General features: G+C 34.9%; 1 protein-coding gene across 1 annotated transcript in view; it reads right to left on the bottom strand.

Annotated features, from left to right (window-relative positions):
• The window catches only part of CDK17 (cyclin dependent kinase 17), a gene marked incomplete at both ends in the record, with an annotated part of 43,792 nt that overhangs the window by 7,158 nt on the left and 9,263 nt on the right, over positions 1–27,371 (bottom strand). The window contains 8 exons of the mRNA XM_080705627.1: positions 1,338–1,458; positions 6,268–6,391; positions 8,700–8,762; positions 9,004–9,098; positions 10,257–10,371; positions 11,516–11,572; positions 24,054–24,179; positions 26,790–26,923. Of these exons, the coding sequence (XP_080561753.1) occupies positions 1,338–1,458; positions 6,268–6,391; positions 8,700–8,762; positions 9,004–9,098; positions 10,257–10,371; positions 11,516–11,572; positions 24,054–24,179; positions 26,790–26,923 (835 nt within the window). The remainder of the gene's footprint in view (positions 1–1,337; positions 1,459–6,267; positions 6,392–8,699; positions 8,763–9,003; positions 9,099–10,256; positions 10,372–11,515; positions 11,573–24,053; positions 24,180–26,789; positions 26,924–27,371) is intronic.

Raw genomic sequence — 27,371 nt, 5'->3', positions numbered from 1 at the left:
TCTATGATTTCACTTGCATGAAGTACTCAATTAAATTCAAGATAAAAAGTAGAATGGTGGTTCCCACGTACTGGAGAAGGGGACAAAATAAGGAGTTGTTTAACAGGTACAGTTTCAGGTTTGCAAAATGAAAAACTCTGAAGATGGATGGCGAAAACAGCTGCACAACAATGTGAATGCACTTGATGTCTCAGAACTGTTTACTTAAAACTTGTTAAAATGGTTAATTATATAAATATTTTACCAAACTCTTAAAAAGAAAAAAAGTTATACAAAACAAGATTTCATAAAACTGTTCTAGACAATAGAAGTATATGGCTTATCAAATACATAAAGAATATAGGAAATAAATATAACTATAGTTCAGAGGAAGGAACTGCCACCATAGGCTAGAGTGTGTTCAGGAAAGGATTTAGAAAAGCTGTTTGAAGGTTACGAGGCACAGACTCCAGTAACCAGTGTAGTGCCAGGTATGAACACCAAAAGCAAAGTGAGAAAGCCCAGGTTACTTTTGAAGTATAGTGGTTGGGCATTTGTCTAAAAGAGAACATCTATGTTGAGAAATTCTCTGAAATACGTTGAAAAGGTAGTTTAAGACATCTTACAGAAATCCCTAAGTAATGAATTGAGAAAGTATATATACTTTATTCTACAGGCAACAAATGCACTGGCAACAAAAATATTCGAGTAGAAGAATATTATTACTAAACTGATGTGGGAGAATAGATACAATATTTTGATTATTATTTTTAGATCAACTTAAAGCAGGTATATGTTCGTGAATATTAACTGATGATAAAAATCATTTTGCATCATATACTCTTTTGAGTGCCTTTATTTATGTATTAATTAGCCCATTTGGTCTTAACATTATCTGCAGAACTTTGAAGCAGTCATTGTTACTATTCCTGTTTACTTTAATGAGAAATCTAAGGTACGGGTCAATAATTCAAATAGGTATACTATATAGTAATAAGTGGTAAAACTGCAATTTCAACTTAAGCAATATTACTCTTATGCTAAATCTCTTAATCACTGCTTCTGCTATAGTTTTTTTTTTTTTTTATCTCCGAGCTACATCCCAGCCCTGTGTTTCATTCCTTATTTTGGAAACAGGGTCTCACTGCGTTGCAAAGGCCTCACTAAGGAGCTGAGGCTGTCCGCAAACTGCGATCCTCCTGTCTCAGCCTCCTAAATGCTGGTATTACAAGTGTGCGCCACCACTCCCGGCTTCTGCTATAGTTCTTTAATACCTCCTTAAAAATCATTATCAGAATGCCCTGTATTAAACACTACACTCTTAACATTATGAATGGCAACAACATCTGTATATTTACCACATGTCAATCTGTGTAGAGTACTCTGAGGAACCAAGAAGCACATCAGGTGGCCGATACCACAGTGTGACAACTTCATTTGAGTAGGTCTTTGTGGGAACTGACTTGGCTCTGGCTAGTCCTTCACAGGGAAAAGAAAACAAAGAATTAAAAAAAATATAATGGTTTTCACAGTTCCTATCCTCACCATGACTCCATTCAAAGGGATGCTTGAAATGTCTACTCCATAGCTTCTTATACCTTCAGGAAAATCAGCTTTACTTATTTTCCTGAGTGCATGTGGGCTTGGGTCACCAAATCCTTGTGTAATTAATTAAATTATAATAAATCCACCACCAGAAAGTAAGCTTCCTTGTATGCGTGTGAATGAACTGGTATGGGGTCTGGATTAATCTAAACTTAAGGTGTTTCTCTTTTGTCCATAAGTCATGCTGCCAAATAAAATTAATCCAAAGTAAACAAATGACAAAGATATACAATTTTACTTGCTACAGTTATAAGCTTTTATTGCCTTATCACCTGATTCCAACATTCATTTGCCATACAACTTTTTGTTAAAAACCCTGAAGTATTGATCTATGATCCAGTTGAATTTTACTGACAATTTTCTTGCAGAAATCCATATAGAAAAGGTTTCCTTGTAATAAACTGCAATGCTTTCTGTACTTTTTTTGTTATATGGATATTTTTAGAATAAGAGATCACTGACTTTAGGTATTACTAACTGCTAAAAATGGTACAAAATATTTGCTATTCCTTTGCCAATTTAATGTGGAATCCACTGATTATACAGAAATAAAAACCAGAGTTCCCAATTTTATCTTTGTCACTGAAAGTTATTATTGCCTCTAACATTGCTAAATTCTGATCATCTGAAGAAGCAAGTTTAAATGGTTATATGAAGAAATATAATTTTTATAATACATTTTATTTTAAAAAACCAAGAGACTGTGTGTGTGTGTGTGTGTGTGTGTGTGTGTGTGTGTGAGAGAGAGAGAGAGAGAGAGAGAGAGAGAGAGAGAGAGCGAGAGAGAGAGAGAGAGAGAAAGAGAAAGGGAGGGGGATTGAACCCAGGGGCATTCTACCTCCGAGCTACACCCCAGCCCTATTTTTTATTCTTTATTTTGAAACAGGGTCTCACTAAAGTCATGGAGGGCCTCACTCAGTAGCTGAGGCTGGCTGAGAACTGAGATTCTCCTGTCTCAGCCCACAATTCCCGGCTGGGAGACTTCATTTTTTAGGTTGAGATTGCTGCTATGTAAAACTCTGTATACTATTTTTTCTACAAATTTTGGTAATTAATAAAATGGAGTTCTGTCCTTGATATTAAGAATGGGTTATACTAAGACAAAGGACAAATTTGCTATAAATTTGCCTAACTTAATACCATCAAGGCAAACTGCCAGCTATAGTTTTCTCAGCATTTTACTTTCCTGCTTCTGAGACAGTTCTGAACTAAGATGGGTGTCCAAACAGGTTCCTGGTTTACAATCAGCATTTTAGTATTAGAATAAAATGAAATAAGCAATCTCTCCCAAACCCAATTAACTAAACATAATATGGTATTATATAAGCCATTTTCTACATTAATGATAAGGTCTATCTCTATATTAGTAGTTCTCTGACCTCTGAATTACATTGATCTTTGGAAAAGGGTAAACTTTTCAAGGAAAACTAAGTACTCAAGAGTTCAGTGATTCCCCCTTGCTTAAAGTCATGTGTATACTTATATGCATTAAAAAAAAACTAAAGCAACAGAAGTGAAGTTGACTGCATTATCTTATGAATAATCAGAATTTCTTATTGCTTGACTTGCTTTGTAGAGGTTAGAAGCAAAATTGAAAGCACTCAGAGTATTCCCAGATGAAAGCAGATTTTTGATGGCCCTTTACATTCCTTTTGCATTTCAAATATCCAAGCATAGTGTCTCCGTCACTGCCATTCATTTTCTGACCAAGCACAAAAAGCAATAAATGTAGCTTGGCAAGAGAGAGAAGGAGAAAGGAGTGGGGTTAAGTAATAAAGGAAATAACATACGCTATGCCCAAGAAAATACTGTATTATCTATGTAAGCATATGCAAATTGCTTGTAATATCTTATGTAAATATATGTGGCACACTCGTTTCTTCTTTAAGGAAGGAAATACAAATAGTAATTCACCTTTCAAACAAATATTGTAAACCATTAAATGAGCACAAGTATAGAAATTGTCAGGAAAAAATTTCACTATTTAACAACAGTAAATTTTTAATCAGTTGTTCCATAATATTTAAAACATTCATGTTTATGAAATTTAATGAAAATAGTACAAAACTAAAACTATAATTTGTGAAAAATTAAAAACACTAATTAGCGCCGGGCGTGGTGGCGCACGCTTGTAATCCCCGCGCTTGGGAGGCAGAGACAGGAGGATCGGGCAGGTTCGAAGCCAGCCGTGTGCGCTGGCTTAGGAGACCCTGTTTCCAAATAAAAATGTAAAAATAGGTCTGGGGGTGTAGCCTGGAGGTGGAAGGGCTTCCAGGAACCCCAGTACCACCAAAAATAATAATAATAATAATAATTATGTGAAAGTACATGGGGTTTTAGAAACTTAAGTTCTATTCAAACTCCTGAGCAAAACAAAAAATTCAAAGTTACTCTACAAAGCTCCTTTGATAAAAAAATTTACTTCCTAGAAACAAAAAGAGCATGTAATTTTTTTTTTTTTTTTTTTTTTTTTGCGGGTCTGGGGGTGGAACCCAGGGGCATTCGACCTCCGAGCTACACCTCCTGCCCTATTTTTTATTCTTTATTTTGAAACCGGGTCTCACTGAGTTGCAGAGGGCCTCACTAAGTAGCTGAGGCTGTCCGCGAACTACGATCCTCTGGTCTCAGCCTCCCTAAGGCTGCATGTAATTTTTCTTTCAAATCCCTCAAGATCATATTAGCTACAGTGCTTTAAGTATACAGCTACCAATTATATTACTGAGTATGTAGTAAGAGTCATGGTGGTAGGCATGTTACGGAACCTCTTTCAGAGGTGGCTTCTAAATTCTTTGCTCTTAGGATTCTTTTCATACTTTTTTATTTCTCTTCTTAAAAATTGTAATGGTGCAACATAATTATACAATGTAATAAGATTCAAAATGATACATTCATATTTGCACAGAACATCTCTAGGTGTTTCCCTTTGCTTCTCACCACATGACCCCTCAAATATTAAGAACCCAAGTGCTTTTATTTATATAGATTACTGATGTTTACCATATTAGAAGACTGAGAAAACTTAAAATACATTTTTTACTAATTAGAAACACCACTCAGTACATGCTATCACAAATGATATTTTTATGAAAAAATATTTTTTTCTGAAGCAAAAAAAAATTAGTAAGAGGAATGGCCCTGCTTTACATGTCTCTAAATCCTTTTAAAGTCTATTTTAATAGAAGTCAGATGGATTCTATATCTGTTGTAATAAATTGCTTTTGATACATATTAAACCATATATATCACAATATACATGTATGAAGTGAATCAAATCTTATACTGATATGAAGTTGGAAAGAAGAGAAACATTTTAATAGCCTTTTCTAATCATTATAAATAGTCTTCTTTGGTACTACATTAGAACTATATGTTACTTTGTTTATGTAGTAACAGAATTATATAAGTAAATTTCTCATCCTTTTGTTAAAGTTCATTGATCTATTTTGCATTTTAAATAGATCTTCTACCCACACATGGGACAATAATATGCACTGGTAATTTGGAAAGGTTCCCTGAGTTATATATTTCTTCAGTATATAAAAAAAAATCCAATTTGCTAACATAACCACTAATCTTGTCAGAGCAATTTCTTTCTTTTTTTTTCGGGGGGGGGGGTGGTGGTACTAGGGTTCCTGGAAACCCTTCTACCTCTGGGATACATTCCCACGGGCTACACTCCCAGACCTATTTTTAAACTTTTTTATGTGGAAATAGGGTCTCTTAAGCCAGCGTGACTGGCTCTGAACCAGTGCGATCCTCCAGTCTCAGCCTCCCAAGCGCGGGGATTACAAGCGTGCGCCACCACACCTGGCCGTCAGAGAAATTTCTATGTACTGGAAAATTGTCAAGTTCAAAGTTAGTGCACCTAAAATTTTCAAAATCTAATTTTTATTTGAAAACTCAAATTTTATTACTGGTAAGAAATAATGCAGTTGTTTTACTTGAAATGATAGGTTTATTCCCTTTGTTTTCAAGAAACACCTGCAAAATGTCCAAGTATGAATAACCATAGTTCGTCTGTTAGTTTTTAAAGTAAAAATGTGTTCCTTGAAAAAAAGGATTACTTAAGTAAGCCTCTACCCAAATAATCAAACATTTTTCCTTGAGGTAAGTAGTATTTCTGTGAATAGCAAACGTGTTTCATGTACAATTCTCATTTCATTACAGACATATAAAAATACTAAAAAAATCCATTTACTCAAGGATGGAGAATTAATAAAATTAAATTTTACTGCTTCAATAGACACTATTAAGGTATAACTGATAATTTTTCCCTAAAAAACGTTTAAAGTGAAGAATACAATGACATATACTTTGGTGACACTGCCCAGACATAGATTAAGGAATCAGTAGCTATATCCCTTATTGCTTTTGTATCATCAGTGCAAATATTAACACAGAGAAAAAAAACAAGCAAACTTATTATAATTTGGATAATATATTTTATCTTGGAGACCTCCCCCCTTAAAAAGCTATCAGGAGCCTGAGGTCTATGGACAATGCCAGAGATCCTATACCTTTTATTGTTTTTTTGCTAATAATCAACATAAACCACCCATCAAAGTTTTCTACAGGCTGCAGAGAAAATTTCCAAATTTACCAAAATGTATTAATACACTGTGACAATGGCTGTTCTATACTTAACCAACTGGGGGTATTTGAAAATATCTCATCATTCCATACCAAAGTCTGCTAGCTTCAGTTCTCCTTTTTCATTAATGAGGAGGTTCTGTGGTTTCAAGTCTCGATGCAATACTTTTCTTCTGTGACAATATGCCAAGCCACGTAGAATTTGGTAAAGAAACAGCTAAAAAAACATGGAAGTGAAAATGAGTCTTAAAGATAATAAAATATATCTTGGTATTAGAGTAAACTATGGTAAGCAGAAAAACAACTGGTCTAAAATAGTAAAAGAAAAAAAGCAAGTAATTATATCCTTGTAAAGGCAGTGCCTCTTCCTTTTAGAGCTGTTTCTAAACTTTATAGTTCCTTATTCAATTTGAAGCATCTATTCTTTTTGTCTAACAATATCACTGAAAATGAATACTGCAAATAAAACTTTGAGTTTTTAGTAGTTCGTTTATTAGAGAAAATGACTTAAATATATCCTCATAAACTTATAGGCCTACTAAAGCTTTTGTTTGATTATAAAATTCTGGCATTACAACCAAATCTTCCTCCACCAAAAACAAACAACAACAGCAACAGCAACAACAAATCCCCCCCAAAAAACAAAGGAGAAACTGATCAGGGACAGTCTTTAAAATATGGCATAAAAACTGGTGGTTTTAGGAAAAGCTCTGAGGGAATGGTGCTGTATAGCTCTGGCAAATTACTTCTATAAAAATAACCTAACCAGGTTTTAGCACCCACCTCCTGGGTACTTTACTTTCAGCACCTCCTACTCAGTCTTCAAAATCTGCTGTGATTCAGAAAGGGGGCTTTAGCACTCTAGTGTTCTGAATGACTCTTAGTAAAAAAGCAATTTCTGTCAAGCTAATGGTAGAATTTTTGTTGTAGATTTTGATGGAGAGGTGGAACACATCTTGATTCTTAGGGTTAGCAAAAAAGGACCTTAAGAACAGAGGATTCAAGAGGTACTTTTGGTTTACTTCTAGGTTACAAAAAATAGGGCATCAACATATTGAAAATAGCCAATGCAACAAGTGAATGATGGCCCGAATGCTGGTTTTGACCCCCCCCCACCCCCCCACCCCCCGGCTGGGAACTGAACACCCAGGGTCACTGTACCACTGAGCTACATCCAGCCCTTTTTATTTTTATTTTTTTGGTGGTACTGGGGTTCCTGGAAACCCTTCTACCTCCATGCTACACTCCCAGACCTAGTTTTTATATTTTTATTTGGAAACAGGGTCTCTTAACCCAGGGAGGCTGGTTTCGAACCTGTGCATCCTCCTGTCTCCGCCTCCCAAGCACAGGGATTACAAGCACGCCAGGCTAGCTCTTTTTATTTTTTGAGATAAGGTTTCTCTAAGTTGTCCAGGCTGGCCTTGAACATTGATCCTTCTGCCTTAGTCCACCCAGTAGCTAGGACCACAAGTGTTACTGTGCTTAGTCTGGGTGAATTCTAAGCAGCAAAGCCTCTAAACTCTATAAGCTTATTTGTGTGTTTTGAAATTTCTAAAATTACTATTTTCATATATTCCTGTGAGGTGGCACTGGTGGTATAGTGCTAAGTACAGCTGCCTTCTAATATATTCCTGCTAGGTTTTAAGTTTGGAAAATATAAATGCAATTTTAGCAAGTTATGAACTTTACTTTCTTTCCAAATTATTGCTAATATAAAAGCAGGAAAAAAAATTTAAAACAAGAAAGATATATAAATGACATTCACAATATCATGCAAAGCAAAACATAAAATAAGATGAAAACAATCCTTAGATTGTATATGAAAATACATTTAGAGTTTTGTTCTAAAATCCTTAGTAGCTGGGCCTGGTGGCGCAGTTTGTAAGTTAGCTTCAGTTATGTAATGAAGCTCTCAGTAGCTTAGTGTTTCCAAATAAAATATAAAACAGGTGTGGGGTGTAGCCTGGAGGTAGAAATCCCCTGGGTTCCATCCCTAGTACCACTAAATAAATAAATAAATAAATAAATAAATAAATAAATAAATAAAATTCTTAGCAATGCATTACCCATATGTTCTGAGTTCCTTTTATAACAGAAAGGGGCTCTTCTTTATATCCACCAAACTTACTATTTAAAAAAAAAAGCAAAGCAAACTTAAAGTTTTTTACCTACAAAATTAAAAATGTCTCCAATACACTGATGGGATAGCTTATTTTGAAAAATTGGTTCTCATAAACTGTTGACTAAATTTGGATAAAAAAAAGTTCTTGGCAAATTGCAGATATACCTGGATATTATGCATTCTACATATAATCAGTTGTAATATGAAAGAAAATGTCAAGAAGAATTTTTTAAAAAACACTTAAAATGAAGCAAAAAAAGTCTAATCCTAAGAAACTTGTGCTGTACTAAACAGACGCCAAACAGAAAATTTGGAAGAGTAGTTATGATGCTGATATATTTCACTCTCTAATATAATTCATCCGTGTTTTCAACAAAATTTAAAATTATACGCTAAAGCATACCTTTACATTGTGCATACTCATGATGTTCCCACAGTCATCCATGTACTGTTTTAGGTCTTTATCCTGAAAAAAATAATCATAGTACTATATATGATACACAATTTTCAAAATACTAGGCTGATTCCATTAATAGTATTTAATTTTTTTAAATAAGTGGGTTTTTACAAGGTACAGAATGCATCACACATAATTTAATTAAATATCAATAACTAAACAATTATATCTCTGTGAGGATATTAAAAGTCCAACTTGTGACTTTCTGAAAGAAAAAATTAAATACTGATTTTTTTTATTAAATGCTTACCAGATATTCAAAAACCAGAGTCAAAGATTTATCTGTGTGAACAATGTCATGTAAGGTTACTATATTTGCATGTTTTAAATCCTTTAATAGTGAAACTGTAAAACAGAAAAGAAAATCAAATGGTTAGTCTGTGTAGCCAATTTTTATAAAAGCCTGAAGTAAGTTTAACACATAAACTGATTGTATTTAAGATTCTCTAAAGTTTAAAACAATTCCCCAAGGGAATTGGTGGTAGAAAAATTGATACTATTAATTTTTATTTTTATGATTTTGGGTTTGATATTATAATACTTAAATTGTCCCCAATATTACAACTGTCCATCTCCTTTTCTTTAAGGTTAAGTTTTTGAGACTCTGGGATTAATTTAGATATAAAGTACAAGATGGCTTTTCTTCTTCCACTTTGCTAATTAGTTGCCTCAAACTATTTTTTAATAGTCCACCTTTTTAAATAACATGGTATCACTATATAAATGCATACTGTTTGTTTTTCCTTATATTTAATTAATGTGTATACTATTTTATAACTACTATGTTCCCATGTACTATATAAGATTTCCCTATATCAAATATAGATGTGGTTTTAATGACTTCACAGTATTTTACTGTAACCTATACAAAAATTTGATTAATTCCTTTCTATAAATATTTTGCTTTAGAAATTAATTTTTAAAATCTAAGTATCTTCTAGTCACCTCTTATTTCTATATCTAGGTTCTTCTTATTTATTAGAATACATTATTACATAGCTTTGGCTATCCTGGGTTACAAAGTGAGCACTAGCAAATTCAATAAATATGACATACTTCCCTGTGTCTTTTCAGACCATAATGGAATGAAATTAGAAATCAACTATAAGAACACCCAGAGAAACCACATAAACATGTGGAGACTGAGCACCACACTTCTGAATGAAGAATGGATCATAGAAGTTTTAAGAGGTGAAATCAAGAAATCTCTATAAACAAATGAAAATAGAGATACAACATATCAAAACCTCTGGGACACTTTGAAGGCAGTATTAGGAGGAAAATTTATAGCACTGAGTGTTCACATAAGAAAAACAGAAAACTTCAAATAAATAACCTAATGACACACCTCAAAGCCCTTGAAAAGCAGGAACAATCTAACACCAAAGCCAGTAGAAGACAGGAAATTATTAAAATCAGAGCAGAAATCAACAAAGTAGAGAATAAAAAAAAAATACAGAAAATCAACAAAACCAAAAGCTGGTTTCTCTTTAAATACTATACCTTCTCTTATAGCTGTACATGGAGCACCTTCTTCATGTTCCAAACGGATCTCTTTTAGTGCCACCAAATTCTCTGTCAATTTACTTCTTCCTTTATATACTGTTGCATATGTACCCTATAAAATAAAATTTTGAAAAATATATCAAAATTATCATGAGCTTATCTAATACCATCTATATACAAAAAGAATCCTAAATGTCTAAGCATGTTAGGTAAGTTCGACTTTGCAAAGCAAACTCCACAATAACCAGCCTTATTTCTTACAGCAAAAAAGAATTTCAGTTTCATATACATAGCCTTCATATCCTTAATATTAGTGTCTCAAAAACAACAAATAAAAAAACATAGGAAGCGGATTTAATTTACTTTTTGTACTTTATTTCAGATTAACTGAATAAATTTTTGTTTTTTTTGTGGTACTGGGGGTGGAACCCAGGGGCATTCTACCTCCAAGCTACACCCACAGCCCTATTTTGGAACAGGGTCTCAATAAGTTGCAAGGGGCCTCACTAAGTAGCTGAGGATGGCTGCAAACCCTGATCCTCCTGTCTCAGCCTCACAAATGCTGGGATTACAAGTGTGTGTCTCCACGCCTGGCTTAGGATACAATTTTAAAAGCAAAGGTGTTTTACCTGCAATGGTATGTGAAGATTGAAGAACACTAAGCATATTAAATGAAAATATAATTGTTAAATTATAAAAATCTATCCATATCATGGACTTTTTAGAATTGTTATACATTAAATATTCTTAAAAACAAAAACAACTCTCTTGAAGTTTCTCTATTATTAAGTCTATTATTTTCTTTGCCCTTTTTTACTGTGAAAGGCAGGACGTTTCTACATTAGTACTACTGCAGGTAGGAGCAAGCTTAAGAATTTCCTTACCCTTCAATGAAATGTGTTTTTATCTCTAAAGTTATTTTTCACAAGTATGAACTCATGCAATTTCCCATGACAGGATAGACAACAGACTGCCAGGAGACTAACATATAAATACCTATTTTGTTACTAAAAAAGCACCATACTTTGTGTTGCAATAAAAGATCACAAATCTTTAAAAAAAATGTATATTTCTTCTCAAACTGTTGAGATAATTTCAAGAATTGAGTGTCTTAATCCTCCTAATTTTCTGTCACCTTTTCAAAACAAGGTATAATCCTTTAAAAAGGTTCCAGGCTGGCAAAACTACAGACTAATAAAGTAGTGTAGGTGATAAACAAGAAAAAAATGTCTTACATTTTTGCAGTATATACTTACCTCTCCAAGCTTTTCCAATTTGATGTAAGTTTCCATTTTCCCAAACCCAATTTCGGACTGAAAATGAACAATTGTAAATTTAGTATTTATACTTAAATTTCAATTAATCTCTGCCTCAACTTCTAAAACCCTCTTAATCTACAGTGTCTAAGAATAGAAAAAAATTGATTAGAATCAAATTGTTGAACATCTGTTGAGATTCAAAATATAATTAATGCTGAAAGGTTCAAAAACATCAATGTTCATAGTTAAAACACCAACCTACCTTATATGTGAATTGGTTAATATCCTGAAAATGCATATTTTGTTTAATCTTAAAATCCTAAATTTTTAAAATACTGCAGTCATTTTAAGATACTGAATCTTGTCAGATGCAGTGGTGCATGCCCATAATATCAGACTTTGGAGGCTGAGACAGAGGATTGCAGGTCTGAGGCCAGTGTAAACAAAGTGGGATGGGGGGAAAGAGTCCTCAATTTAGGGAGATTCTGTTTCAAAATGACACAATGAAAAGAAATCTGAAAATCACATTCTACTGTGAATCAGGAAACAGCAAACAAAAATGCAACAATTTAGGTCCAATTTTGGCAAAAAAAGGTTTAAAAATGAGTTCTCAAACACACTTGAATTTACTTATTTATTTTATTTAACACTTGGATTTAAAACTTGAACTTGATTTCCTATTTTGTACAAAGTCAATAAGTACGGTAGATGAAATAGACCCAAACATGTAATTGAAATTCAGTACAAGCCGGGCGTGGTGGCGCACGCTTGTAATCCCAGCATTAGGGAAGCTGAGACCAGAGGATCGCAGTTCGCGGACAGCCTCAGCTACTTAGTGACGCCCTCTACAACTCAGTGAGACCTGGTTTCAAAACAAAGAATTGAAAAATAGGGCAGGGGGTGTAGCCTGGAGGTTGAATGCCCCTGGGTTCCATCCCCAGATCCGCAAAAAATAAATAAATAAATAAGGTAATAATAATTTAACAAACAATTAACTTTTTGCCTAGATGGTGTTAATGTCTTTAAGAAAGAAGCTAGTGGCCGGGCGTAGTGGCAGACACTTGTAATCCCTGCGTTTGGGAGGCTGACACAGGAGGATCCTGAGCAGGTTCGAAGCCAGCCTCAGCTGGTTTAAGAGACTGTTTCCAAGTAAAATAGGTCTGGGAGTGTAGCCCAGAGGTAGAAGGTCCCGCGTTCCATCCTCAGTACCACAAAAAAAAAAAAAAAAAAAAAAAAGAAAGAAAGAAAGAAAAGAAAAAGCTAATGGAAGAAAATTATGTATAACCTCAGTTTTTAAAGGTTTATAAATTATACTAAATCATTAAATACTACATTACTGGCAACTCTAGAGGATCAAATATGCAATTTTTCTGGAGCTGTCAAATAAAGTAAAAATGATACTTAATAATCACAGGTGGCATCACTTACCACTTTAGATAAAAATATAAGATGACCAAAATTGAATGGCCATAAGTAGCAGAGGCCCCTCAAAAGAATTATTTTTAATCCTTTTGTTACAATGATATATATCATGTTGAAAGTCATATAGACAACTACATGTTCAATACTTAATTTGTAAACTAATATCTTAGTTACAGGTGGTATTACTAAATAACCAAAAAACAGCTTCTTCTGGCACTCTTTATGATATTTTTCCTGCTTGTATATGGTGATTTTCATAAAAGAAATTAAATGAAGTTTTAGAACCATCACATTCTATCTACTCAGGTACTGTCTTGTATATAACTAAGTATCAAGTCCTTGCTTTCTACTACCAATAACCATGTAGCAGCCAAATACATCTGTTGATGTCCATCAACAGATTAATGGATTACAAAATTATGGGATATGTACACAATGAAATTTGACTCAGCCATAAAGAACACAATCACATCATTTACAGGGAAATAGATGAAACTGAAGAATTAGTCTGCCACAAAAAATAAGAAATCAGATGCTCTCCCTAATATGTGGAAGCTAGGAAGAGAATGGGTCATAGGAGGGACTCCAGATGAAGAGGAGAAACTATAGATGAGCAAGTCAGGGGACCTGAGGGGATGGGAGGGGAACAGGGAAATCCCCTAAGGCACATGATGTACTTTCACAAACACATCAAAGTCAATCACTAAGCCAAACACGAGGGAGGGGTAGGGAATGGGGTGGGAAGTGGGTAAGGGCTAACTGGGCGGTGTGTGCATGTATTTCTCTACCATTTTGTACTCCATTAAGATGGACAACTACAATGCACCAATAAAAAAATTTAAAAGAAAGAAAAATGAAATAAAACTACAATAGAAAATACTTTCCAAATACAAAAGAAGTTTTTAACTTCAGCATGAGAAATGTAGCAAACAATGCATTCTCTGGTACATGGCAGCTTGATCTAAATAAGCTTTTAGATTTTTCAAAAAGCTAATTGCCAAGGTTAAGAAACTATGACAGAATGTCTTTATTTCTTTGTACCCATTTCTGGAATTCAGATGTTTAAAAATTCACAAATACAAACTGCTGCACTTTTACTGTGCATTTTAAGTCCTGAGAATAAATAGGAGCCAATATGAACAAAATAACGAGTACCCCTAAAAAATGTAAAATGTTATCATCTATAACAATCTGAAACAGATAGGAAAATGATTGTAAGCTATGACTGTAAGCTAGGAATTTTTTTCTTCAAGAGTACAAAAAAAAATTTATTCATCCTGATGATAAATACAGGCATGCCCTTAAAACATCAAATATGCTTTGGTCCAATGGTAACCATGATAACAATATTGAGTTTTATTTGGGAATTACACAGTGTACTGACTATAAATTAAGGGCTGTAAGAACAAAAATGTCTTAAAGATTACTATAACAGGTAAAGTATAATAAGGAATAAACTCTAAGGGATGCATACAAATTTTAACATAAATAGATCACTCTTCAGAAAATAAAATTTAGTGACATTATCAGAATATGCTGAAAGTCTGCTTTTAAAAAGAAAAGTATATTTTAAAATAGGTAGTAAAGAGGACTTTGAATGTTCCAAATACAGAAATATGATAAATGTTTGAGGTGATAGATAAAGCAATTACTCTAATCTAATCATTATATACTATATACATGCATTAAAATGTCACAATGTACCTTATATATGTTTAGTTAATTAAAAATAAAAATACATAGCAAAAATAAATATCATTCTATAGTTATGAAGTTAAACTTAAATTTTATTTAAAATAGACAGTAATACTGAATTTTACCCATTCAGGCAGGCAGAGAATATAGACACATTAGTGAAATGTCTGTTAGATTCTAATTCAAAGAGAAATGGTAATTTCTCATTGCTAAGTAGTTAATGATTACATCCAAACAGCAATTACTGAATCTTTAAGTGGAATTTTTAGAAAATTTTGCTTGCATTTTTATCTGCTGACCATGACAAGATTAACAACAGATATAATGGCTAGCTTGTTGACATGCTCTCCTACAGAAATTATTCAGAGGACAGAGGACAAAGCTCATTCATTCAGCATTTACCAAGCACAACATTAGGTGCTAAGCATACAGTAAAGATGACATATGTGCTTCCCACTCACAATCTAGGCTAAGTTCCACCTTACTGGGAATATTGTAAAACCTTAAAAGTTGCATAAAATAATTAGAAATAATAGCCAAAGAATTGGTATAATAAGTTTTAAATTTTAATGTTATAAAAACTCCCTTAAATCTGTTATATAGAATTTTGAGCCGGGCGTGGTGGCACATGCTTGTAATCCCCGCGCTTGGGAGGCGGAGACAGGAGGATCGCGCAGGTTCAAAGCCAGCCTTGCTGGCTTATGAGACCCTGTTTCCCAAAAAAAAAAAAAAAAAAAAAGTATAAAAAATAGGTCTGGGAGTGTAACCCGAGGCAGAAGGGTTTCCAGGAACCCCAGTACCACCAAAAAAAAAAAAAAAAAAAAAAAAAGAAAAAAATTGAGACCTATTAAAAGTTAAATGAAAAAAAAAAACGACCTTAATTCTGCTTTCTAAACAAATGAAGATCATTTTTTTCTGATTCTTCATTGATCCAAAAAAAAAAAAAAAATCATTTCACTTTTTGGCAGCCCCAAGCAAACTCCTGTTCAAATGGCTCTTACAGCAAAAGCACATTGATACTAAATATATATGTATATATAAATACATAAATACACACATATACACATGTATTATATAAATATACATACACATATACAGAGAGATATATGCATATCAAGTACATTTACAACAGTTCTTCATATAATTGAGTGTCACTATAGACGGCAAGTGCTATGGGAGCGTACTAGCTTACTTTGGATCTATCAACATAATTAGTGCGTCACGGTCATAAAGGTACATCAACATGCTGGAGATGCAGCTCTTAAAGTTTAGCTTTTAAACAAGAAAAATATATGCCAAGATTCTATAGATGTTATATCCAAAGTGAGGATCTATATGAAAAACCCTGGGGCAGGAGGAGGTCTTCCTCACCCATTTCCTTTCCTGGGAGAATTAATTAGTTTCTGTAATCGAAAGCAATGGGTTTTACCTTTAGACATGTGAGAGCAGAAAAGAGAGTGAGCAGCTCAATCCTACTTGGTCATGCTGTCTTACAAAACTTGCTGTGACCATCACACTTTCTAATCCTGTGCTTAATAGGGCAGAAGTAAACTGTGTGAACTGTGAACCTCACTCCCATACCCCACAGTGTATTTATTATTTTTTATTACTTTTTTTTTATTTTTTGCGGGTCTGGGGATGGAACCCAGGGGCATTTGACCTCCAAGCTACATCCCCTGCCCTATTTTTTAATCTTTATTTTGAAACAGGGTCTCACTAAGTTGCAGAGGGCCTCACTAAGTAGCCTCCCAAATGCTGGGATTACAAGCATGCGCCACCACGCCCAGCTTATTATTTTGAGAAATATGAAGACTTGATACCCTATTTTCTCAGCTACTCTTATACATAAGGAAAGACTATATTGTCTGTATTGGTAAATCTCTAAGAATGAAGAACCCAAACACACACTGTTAGGGAAGGACTAAGAATTTAAGTGTTTGTTATTCTAATTTTAATATAGTGAGACAATTTTCATCAATAGATTTCATTCTACAGATGCCATGCTATCAGTCTCAAAAATCGTCTATTGGGTATTGTTATTATAAGTGCAATAAAGCTCTGATGAGTCCTATCAGCACAGAGGCTTTCCCATTTGTCTAATATTGAATTATGTTAAGCAATTCGACTATTATCAGTCATAAGTGAATATTAAATAAGTACTTCAGCAATTCAATAACCAGTGTCATTAACATGGAATATGGTAACTAAATATAATGTGGTGTCCTGGATGGGATCCTGAGATAGAAATAGAATGTTAGGGAAAAACTTGTGAAACTTGAATAAAATGTGGAATTTAGCTTGTAGTAATGTACCAGTATTGGTTCCTTAGTCATGACAAATGTATTAAAGTAATATAAAATGTTAGTAACAAGAATAACTGGGTATATGGTATAAGAGAAATCCTATACTATTTTTTACAATTTTTCAATGAATCTAAAATTAATTAGTAATTTATTTTAATAGAAAATCAATGAAAAGGGCTAAATTAAGGAAAACTAACAATAAAAGAATATACAGGGATAATAGATATTCTAAGAATCTTGAGAAGATGGGATAGAAAGGATAACTCAACATTAAAAGAATAGAGTAAGTGTAGGTAAATTTGCATGTTTATAACACAGAAAATGCAGGAGGGGTGTGGTTCATTGTTTCTATCTCCTTTACCAAGTAAAAGAATGAAAACAAGAGGGTTATCACAGAAAGACAGTGAGGTAGACAGTTAAATATCAACTTGAAGTTGATAATTAGAAATTCAGAGTAGATACCATCAGCCCTTCCCTATGACTCTCTCAGAAAAATAGATTCTTTGATTACTCTTAAATCCCATTCGACCACAGGCTTTGTGTTATTTTTTATTCTACTTTTTGTATTGATATTGGAAAATATAAAACAAACTGAACTGTTCACTAAGGCTAAAATAAGGCTAACATTTTACATTGAAAAATAGCTTTTTAGATAGTGTATTATCCATGGAAACGTGAATTCTAATAGATGTGAAAAAAAAATTAACTTTTTCCAGCTGCTTTTCATCCACCCCTTTCACCTTTCTTCAAATATAAACCCTAGAGTTCAGATTTCTATAATGAAGAACTGACCTCTTTAAAAAATAATTCACTTTATGTATATATACATATAGATATATAAGAAATACCTTATCTATAGAAACATAAATTCTTTTTTGTGGTACTGGGGATTGAACCCAGAGGCATTCTATCACCAAGCTACATCCCCAGCCCCATTTATGTATGTATGTATGTATGTATGTATGTATGTATGTATGTATGTATTTATTTTTGCATTACTGGGGATGGAACCCAGGGCATCCTACCTCCGAGCTACATCCCAATTTGATTTTTTATTCTTTATTTTGAAACAGGGTCTCACAGAGTTGCAAAGGGAAGTAGTTGAGGCTGGCTGTGAATCTCGATCCTCCCATTTTAGCTTCCCAAATGCTGGGATTACAGGCATGCACCACCACACCTGGCTTTTTTTTTTTTTTTGGTGGTACTGGGGGTAGAACCCAGAGGCTTTCTACCTCCAGGCTATACTCCCAGACTTTTTTTTTTTAATATATTTTATTTGGAAACAGGGTCTTACTAAATTGCTGACAGCCTCACTAAGTAGCTGAGGCTGGCTTTGAAACCGTGCGATCCTCCTGTCTCAGCCTCTGAAGCGCGGGGATTACAAGTGTGCACCACCATGCCTGGCTAACACACCTGGATTTTTTATTCTTTATTTTGAAACAGGATCTCACTAAGTTGCAGAGGGCCTCACTAAGTAACTGAGGCTGGCAGCGAACCTGCAATCCACCTTTCTAAGCCTCCTAAGTACTGGGATTACAAGTGTGCGCCACTATGCCCAGCAAAAACATAAATTCTAACAGGATGAAAAATGATTTTCTTTTTTTTTTTCACCTTTGGTACTGGGGATTGAGCCTTAGGGTACTCTAATTCTGAGGTATGCCCCCAGCTTTTTAAATTACGCGCGTGTGTGTGTGTGTGTGTGTGTGTGTGTGTGTGTGTGTGTGTAGTACTAGGGGTGGAACTCAGGGGCATTCTACCTCTTAGCTATATCCCCAGCCCTATTTTTTATTCTTTATTTTGAAAGTAACCAAGGCTGGCTTCGAATGTACGCAATCTTCCTGTCTCGGCCTCCCAAGTACTGGGATTACAAGCACGTGCCACCACACCAGGCATTACTTGTATTTTTTTAAAACAGGGTCTTAAACTATGCTGAGATTCCATCTAACCCCAATCAGAGTAGCAAGCATAAAGAAATCAAACAACAACAAATGCTGGCAAGGATGTGGGGAAAGAGGAACTCTTTTACACTGTTGGTGGGAGTGTAAAGTAGTTCAGCCGCTATGAAGATCAGTGTGGAGATTCCATAGAAAACTGGGAATAGATCCACCATTTGATCTGGCTATACCACTCCTGGGTATCTTTCCAAAGGGGTTGAAATCAGAGAACTACATTAACATATGCATACCCATGTTCATAGCAGCACATTTTGTAGTAGCCAAAATATGGAACCAAACTAGATCTCCATCAACACATGAATGGATTGCAAAATTACGGGAAACACACACAATGGAATTCTATTCAGCTATAAAGAAGAATAAAAAAAAAATAGCATTTGCAAGAAGATGGAAGGAACTGGAGAACCTTTTTCAATATGTTCCACTTATAAATAAAATAAAATATGGAAAAAAATAAATAAAACAGGGTCTCGCTAGGTTGTTGAGGCTGGTGTCGAACCTATGACCTATGATCCTACTCTGTCTTAGCCTCCAGAGTACTAGGATTATAGCCATTTACCCTGCTAAATGATTTATTTTTCCCACTCCCCTTTCTATCATCCCTAATTTTCATATGTCCCCTTTTACAGCCAACCTTCAAAAATAAAGCTAGGATAAGATTATTCAATTTGAAGAATGATTTTCTAATATATTTCCAAAAATCTGCTTTAATAAGGTAACTGAATAATAAAAGAGATGCATGGATAGACAGCAAAATACAACTGACAGGATTCATCTGAACTCTATAAGCCATATGAGCATCAAAAAGTAGGGGGACTTCCGGGAAGATGGCGACCGAGAAAAGCGGGGCTTAAGAGCCCCAATAACAACCAATCTCCATTACCACAAAATCAGCGCCTTTCATAGCCAGAAAACACCATCACCAGAGAAACAAAAAAATCACCAGGCTCCAGAGAGAAAGCGGACTGAGACCAGAGCTCAGAGCCACAGAGGAGATACACCGAGGACGCGGCAGCAGCGCCATACTGCCGGCGGCAGCGGCAAATTCACCGGACGGCTACAGCAAGCCGAGGTGAGCCACTGCGGAACAGCCAGGCGGGATTTCTCGCCGCAGGTAAAATCTAAAGCTACCAGTGGCTGAGCTCAGCACACGCTGCAGGGATTCAGAGTGGAAATCAAAACCAACAAGAAATACACCAGCCTCACGGCCGAGGGCGTAGCAGCGGTGCCATATTGCCACCGGCGGCAGCAGCAGAGAATTCACTGAATCCAGTACAGCTACATCTGCCTACTCAAGAACAGTGAGTCAAATTGCGGGCCACAGAGGAGAAATCCCAGTACTGTACTCCCTGGGACTTGACCCAGTGGGGGAGTGGCGGTGTCAGAGATATCACACCATAGGAGAACGTGCAACCTGGCACCCCCCACAGTCTAAAGCAGCCTCTATCGACTCTCTGGGTCGGAGACTCTGTGATACAACCCAGTAAAGGAGTAGTGGGGTCAGAGATACTACAGACTCGAGATCCAGAGCACCTTAAGCGAAGTCATAGTGACCTAAGGGAAGAACCCAGAGAAGGCACAAACTTCCGAAATCATGGGAAAGAGGAATAATACTGGAGCAATGAATGCCCACAACCCCACAACATCAGAACCCGATAAAACAGAAAATCAGAGATTTCTAGAGGATCAAATCAGGAAAATAACTGTAGAAATAATAGAGGTGCTTCGAAAAGAACTCAGAGAGAGCCAAAAAGAGATAAAGGATGCAATTAATGAAGTAAAGGCCTCAATTCAAAGCACAAACAACCGATTGACCACATGGAGAACAGAATCTCGCTCTTAGAAGATGATCATTCCAAAAATGAACGCATAGTTCCTAATCTAGGAAAAAATATCCGACTGCAGGAATCTGATATTGAAGAAATATGGGCCCATTTTAAGAGAGCTAACCTAAGAATAATTGGAATAGAGGAGGGAAAAGAAAGTGAAACCAAAGGGATCAACAATCTCTTCAAGGAAGTAATAGCAGAAAATTTTCCAAACATAGAGCAAGAGGTTGATACACAGGTCCAGGAAACTTATAGAACTCCCTTTAGACAGGATCGGAGAAGAGGATCCCCACGCCACATAATTGTCAAAATGACCAATGTGGAAGCCAAGCAGAAAATCTTAAAGGCAACAAAAACAAAGGGCCAAGTGACATTCAGAGGCAAACCAATTAGAATCACTCCAGACTTCCCAAACCAAGTCATGAGAGCCAGAAGGGCTTGGAGTAACATATTCCAAACTCTGAAAGAAAACAACTTCTAGCCAAAAATTTCCTACCCGGCAAAACTTTCTATCAAATTAGATGGAGAAATAAGAAGCTTCCATGAAAAACAGAAACTGAAGGAATTTATGTCTTCAAAACCAGCACTAGAGAAAATACTCAAAGAGATTAACTACAAAGAAGAAATAGGTAACACACACCGGAACCAGAGAAACAAGAGTTTCCATCCAACAGTCAACTAAGATTGGTTATCTGTGGAGATTCATTACTTATGTTAGTCTTTTACCTATCTCTAAATGGTATTGTTTGCCTTTATTGTTGTTAATTTTTAGGATTTCTAGTTGGAATATTAATATACCTTCAGATATAGCATTTGGAAATATTTTATCCCATTCTATTAGTAACTGTTAACTCTGTTTACATTGTCTTTGGATATACAATATATTTTTTTTATTTTTTAGGGAGTTTATATACTCTTCTGTTGCCTGTGCCATTGAAATCATATCCAAGAAATCACTGCCAATTTCAATGTTGTGAGGTTTTATGACCCAGATTTTCTCCTAAAAGTTTATAGTCTTAAGATTTATATTTAGGTCTTTTATCTATTTTGAGTTAATATTTGTATATGGGATTAGGTAAGGGTCCAATTTTATTCTTTTCCATGTAATTATTATGTTTCAACAATATTTAGTTAAAAGATTATTATTTCCTCCACCAAATGTTCGTGGAAACCTTGTCAAAATTAAGTTGACAATATATGGAAGAATTTATCTCTAGGCTTTTATTTAACTCCAATGGTTTATATATCTGCCTTTAGAACAGTACTATACTGTTTCAATTATTGTAGCTTTATATGGTTTGAAATCAGAAAATATATATATTCTAGCTTTGTTCTTTTTCAAGATCATTTTGGGTATCTAGAGTCCATATTCCATATTAGGATAGATTTTTTTTCTGAAAAATAAATATATAAATATATGATAGTTTCACCTAAAAAAATAGAAGAAAAAAAAGTAAAGGAGGTGGGTAGGAACAGGCAACCATAATACAACTCCAATCACTTATCATTCATTAGAGGGTACTCTTTTCCTTAATTTCATGTAAGTGCAAAAGAGAGCACTTAAATTATAGTTTGAAGAATTATGAAATGAGGGCTAAAGGTATAGTTCTGTGGCAGGGCACTTGCTTAAAGATATAGTTCATATAGCAGGCCCTAATTTTAGAGGGAAGAAGGGGAAAGGACTACAAGCGTGTGCCACCACGCCCGGCTCCATACAGGATTTTTAATAAAAAAAAAATAAACAATTATAGACCCATTACTAAGCAGAAACATTTTAAAATATACTACTTAAAAGTTATTTAATCTTAGCCGGGCATGGTGGTGCACACTTGTAATCCCAGTGCTTGGGAGGCTGAGACAGGAGGATCACACAGGTTCGAAGCCAGCCTCAGCTACTTAGTGAGGCTCCCAACAACTTAGTGATACCCTGTTTCCAAATAAAGTATTAAAAAATGGGTCTGGGAGTATAGCCCGGAGGTAGAAAAGCCCCTGGGTTCCACCCCAAGTACCACCAAAAATAAAATAAAATTAAATAATAAAAGTTATTTAATCTTGTAATACCAGCATTTGGGAGGTATTGGCCAGCCTCTGCTACTGAGTGAGGCCCTTTGCAACTCAGTGAAACCCTGTCAAAAAATAGAGAATAAAAGCCGGGCGTGGTGGCGCACGCTTGTAATCCCCGCGCTTGGGAGGCAGAGACAGGAGGATTGCGCAGGTTCAAAGCCAGTCACGCTGGCTTAAGAGACCCTGTTTAAAAAAAATCTCTCTCTCTCTCTCTCTCTCTAGATAGATAGATAGATAGATAGATATAGATATAAAAAATAGGTCTGGGAGTGAAGCCTGGACGTAGAAGGGCTTCCATGAACCACAGTACCACCAAAAAAACCAAACAAAATAATAATAATAATAGTAATTAATAATAATAAAACAACTAAAGAATAAAAAATAGAGCTGGGGTTATAGCTTGGAGGTAGAATTCCCCTGGGTTCCATCCCCAGTATGCACTTAGCAGAAATGTATATATATGTTAATAAAAAAACATATACAGAAATATTGATAAAAGCTCTATTGATAATATTTAAAAATTGAAAACAAGCCAAATACCTATAAACAGAAGAGATAAAGTATAATGCACTAAGAAAGCATAGCACACTTTACAATAAGCCATGCAACAAGAATAAATTACAACAACATGTGAACAATATAGATTGATCTATGAGTACAATTATGTACAGTTATGTACATAATTGAGTACAATTATGGTTTGGTGCTTCACTATGTAATCTAGTATATATTAATATATGTTTATATATCTAGTACCATTCATATATATATATATATATATATCTAATGGATATTACTAGTACATATTCTGTACATTTAACATATATCAACAAAACTTACCAAGCATAAAATATTATAAACTGTGTTCAATACACATGCATCTTATTTATTTATTTTGGTGGTACTGGGGATGCAACCCAGAGGCTTTCTACCTCCGGGCTATACTCTCAGACCTATTTTATACTTTACTTGGAAACAGGGTCTCACTAAGTTGCTGAGCGCCTCACTAAGTAGCTGAGGCTGGCTTTGAACCTGTGAGATCCTCCTGTGTCAGCCTCCCAAGAGCTGGGATTACAAGCGTGCGCCACCACGCCCAGCCTACATGCATCTTAAAAGTTACAATAACTTTTAATTATTCAGTAATAGTGTGCTTGCCTACCCTGTGCAAATTCCTAGGTTTGATCCTCAGAACCACCACTACCAAAAAAAAAGTTTCCATTCATAAAATCAAGTGAGAAGAACACGTAGATCTGATGGTAAAACTTACTAAGGAAGCCCTACGAGACCTTCGGCTCATTGGTTGATCAAATGGTGGGCTGTTGATCTGCAACTTTTCAAGATATCCATCAGGTATTCTAATATCTGCAGGCAGGGATAACCGTTTATTTAAATCCTACAAAAAGAAAAAGAAGTAGGTAGTCAAAAAGAGAAATGACAAAGAAAGGCATTTGACTTTTGAACCCATATACCGTTTTTTTAGTGACAACTAAAGTTCCTTTGCAAAGTTACCTACACTGATTATACAAAATATTTTGAAGGCAAAAATATTTACTACTGTAAACAGAGGTATATAATGCAGTTTTAGAGAAACGATAAGAAAGAGATTCAGTTGTTTGAGTCATTTCATTTATATCTTGGAATTTACTTCCAAATCACTATACCAAAGAGCAGTAATAGGCAGACTACCACAAAATGTAATCAATTTATATAACAAGTAGATATTATGATTTTGTATTTAACATGTTAAAAGAGATATAAATGTGTTTTCGTATTGCTGTCAAAGGAAAGAAGTAAAAGGCACTTGTTTCACTGAATTAGAGAATGTAAGCTAATCATCTTGCCTCTATCATCACATCAAGAAATACAAATACTATAAAAAGAAAACCTTCCTATTCATAACAGTAATCAAATCATGAAATAGAACAGAGATGTACAGGAACTATATATCTGCTGAGAGATATGTAAGACTTAAGTATAGACCATACCATGATACCAAAATGGTAAGACTAAACAATGAAACAATACTAGTTTTCACTATATTACTTTTTACTTTATTTAACAGGAAACAAATTCCAGTAAGATTATTTACAAATTTTAATATCTAAAATTCTTCTAGAAGAATAAATAGAAAATACATTGAATAATTAAGTACAGATACTCTTCAACTTACTATGGGATTGTGTCCTGATAAACCCATTTAGGATGAAAATATCATTAAATAGAAAATGCACATAACATGCCTAACTTACTGAACATCATGGTTTAACAACATAGAACAGTATCAATTGTTTACCCTCACAACTGCATGGCTAGCTGGGAGCTGGGAGGTTGCCACTGTCTAGCAGGACAGTATTGCATTGTATATTGTGAGGTTAAAATTCAAATTTTTAAGTACAGTTTCTACTGGACAAGTATTGATTTTTTACCATTGTAAAGTTGAAAAATCAGCAGTTGAACCACGGTGAGTCAGGGATAATCCTTATATGTGCAAGGGGTAGGGATAAAGAAAAAGGTATTTCTAGATACTAAAATGGTAAAAATAATATAAGCATATTCATCTGTCATAATCATATGTCATGTCTGGTGGAAAAACTCTGAATATAATCCAATAGACGTGGATATATAGAGCTGGGCGTGGTAGCGCACGCTTGCAATCCCAGCGCTTGGGAGGCTGAGACAGGAGGATCACACAGGTTCGAAGCCAGCCTCAGCTACTTAGTGAGGCTCTCAGCAACTTAGTGAGACCCTGTTTCCAAATAAAGTATAAAAATAGGTCTGAGAGTATATCTCAGAAGTAGAAAGCCCATAGGTTTTACCCCCAGTACCACAAAAAAAAAAAAAAGAGAGAGAGAGAGAGAGAGAGAGAGAGAGAGAGAGAGAAGTAGATATATAGCCAAGTACTAACATATTTTAAAGGGAGTCTTTTTTGTCTTTTTGGACTGGGGATCGAACCCAGGGTGATGCATTTGCCAGGCAAACACTTTGCCACTGAGCGATATCCCAGCCCCATATTTTAAAATACATTAAAGAAAGTCATGTTAGGAAAAATAAGGAATATTTTAATATTATTGCTACATATCTATAATTATAAAAGATCAAAATAATCTCAAAGCTGAAAGTATTAATTTATAATTGAAAAAACTAATAGTTTTTGCTGGGCGTGGTGGCGCATGCTTGTAATCCCCACGCTTGGGAGGCGGAGACAGGAGGATCGTGCTGGTTCGAAGCCAGCCATGCTGGCTTAAAAGACCATATTTCTAAATAAAAATATAAAAATAGGTCTGGGAGTGTAGCCCGGAGGTAGAAGGGCTTCCAGGAACCCCAGTATCACAAACAAACAAAAACAAAAAAACTAATAGTTTTTTTAACTCATTCAAAAGTAATTTTTAATAATAAAAAATGTAGGGGGGTGGTGAATTGGCTCGGACCACTCTCCCCACCATGCCATTCTGGCATGGGGCTGTAACTATTTTCTGTATTTCTATTTTTTTAATAAATTTCTTTAAATCTTTAAAAAAAATAATAAATGTAATCTACCCACAGGACAGCTACTTTAATCATTGTTTCAACAGCAAATGAAGAGAAAATAAAGTTAATTTAAAACACTTTTGCAGCCGGGCGTGGTGGCGCACGCTTGTAATCCCTGTGCTTCTGAGGCGGAGACAGGAGGATTGCACAGGTTTGAAGCCAGCCGCGCTGGCTTAAGGGATCCTGTTTCCAAATAAAAAAGTATAAGAAAATAGGTCTGGGAGTGTAGCCCAGAGGTAGAAGGGTTTCCAGTAACCCCAGTACCACCAAATAAATAAATAAGTAAATAAATAAACAAATAAATAAATAATAAAATAAAATAAAACAAATCACTTTTGCAGGAAAGCATTTTAATATACACAATATCAGAGATATGATTAAAATCATATTGCTCTTTTGTGCATTTATTTATACACACAAAGGTGTGTGTGTGTGTGTGTGTGTGTGTGTGTGTGTGTGTATTTTAAAGGTTTACCTCCATTGAGATCCGTCTATGTATACGATTTCTGAGACAAACACCTGTAGGCGACTGGACTTCATCAGATGATGTCCCAGAAGCTTGGTCACTCTCACCATCTGATCCCATTTTTAGATTTTCGTGAACTATATCTATATCAGAAAATAAAACATTATTTACCTTAAAGAAAATGTTGTATGCTGCTATCATATTATTATTACAGGTAAAAAAATAGACAGTCAATATGCAAAGGTCATAGCTTTAAATCTTTTACATCCTCAGTGCATAGATGTGTAGTAAATAGATCAAAAAGACATGTAACTTGAATGTCTTATTAGTATTAAAAACCCTTTTATAGTCTCAGATTATGAAAAATTATAAATAACTAGCATTTAAGTTATAATGAAAAGTTGTAAACTAAAAATAATACTTGAGAATTAGTCATTTCTTTCCATTTCTAGACCTGAGAATTGAGACTTGAAAGGTTAACTTTCAAAATGTCACATAGCTTACAGGCAGAGGTGGAACAGAAATCTGGTCTGCCTCTCACTTCGTTTTGTATTCTTTCCATTAAATAATATATCATTGGATCCACAGACA

The sequence above is a fragment of the Muscardinus avellanarius genome, assembly GCF_963383645.1.
Source record: "Muscardinus avellanarius genome assembly, chromosome: 11".
Lineage (NCBI taxonomy): Eukaryota > Metazoa > Chordata > Mammalia > Rodentia > Gliridae > Muscardinus > Muscardinus avellanarius.
The sequence above is the reverse complement of the archived record's forward strand: the minus strand, read 5'-3'. Positions and strand labels throughout refer to the sequence as shown.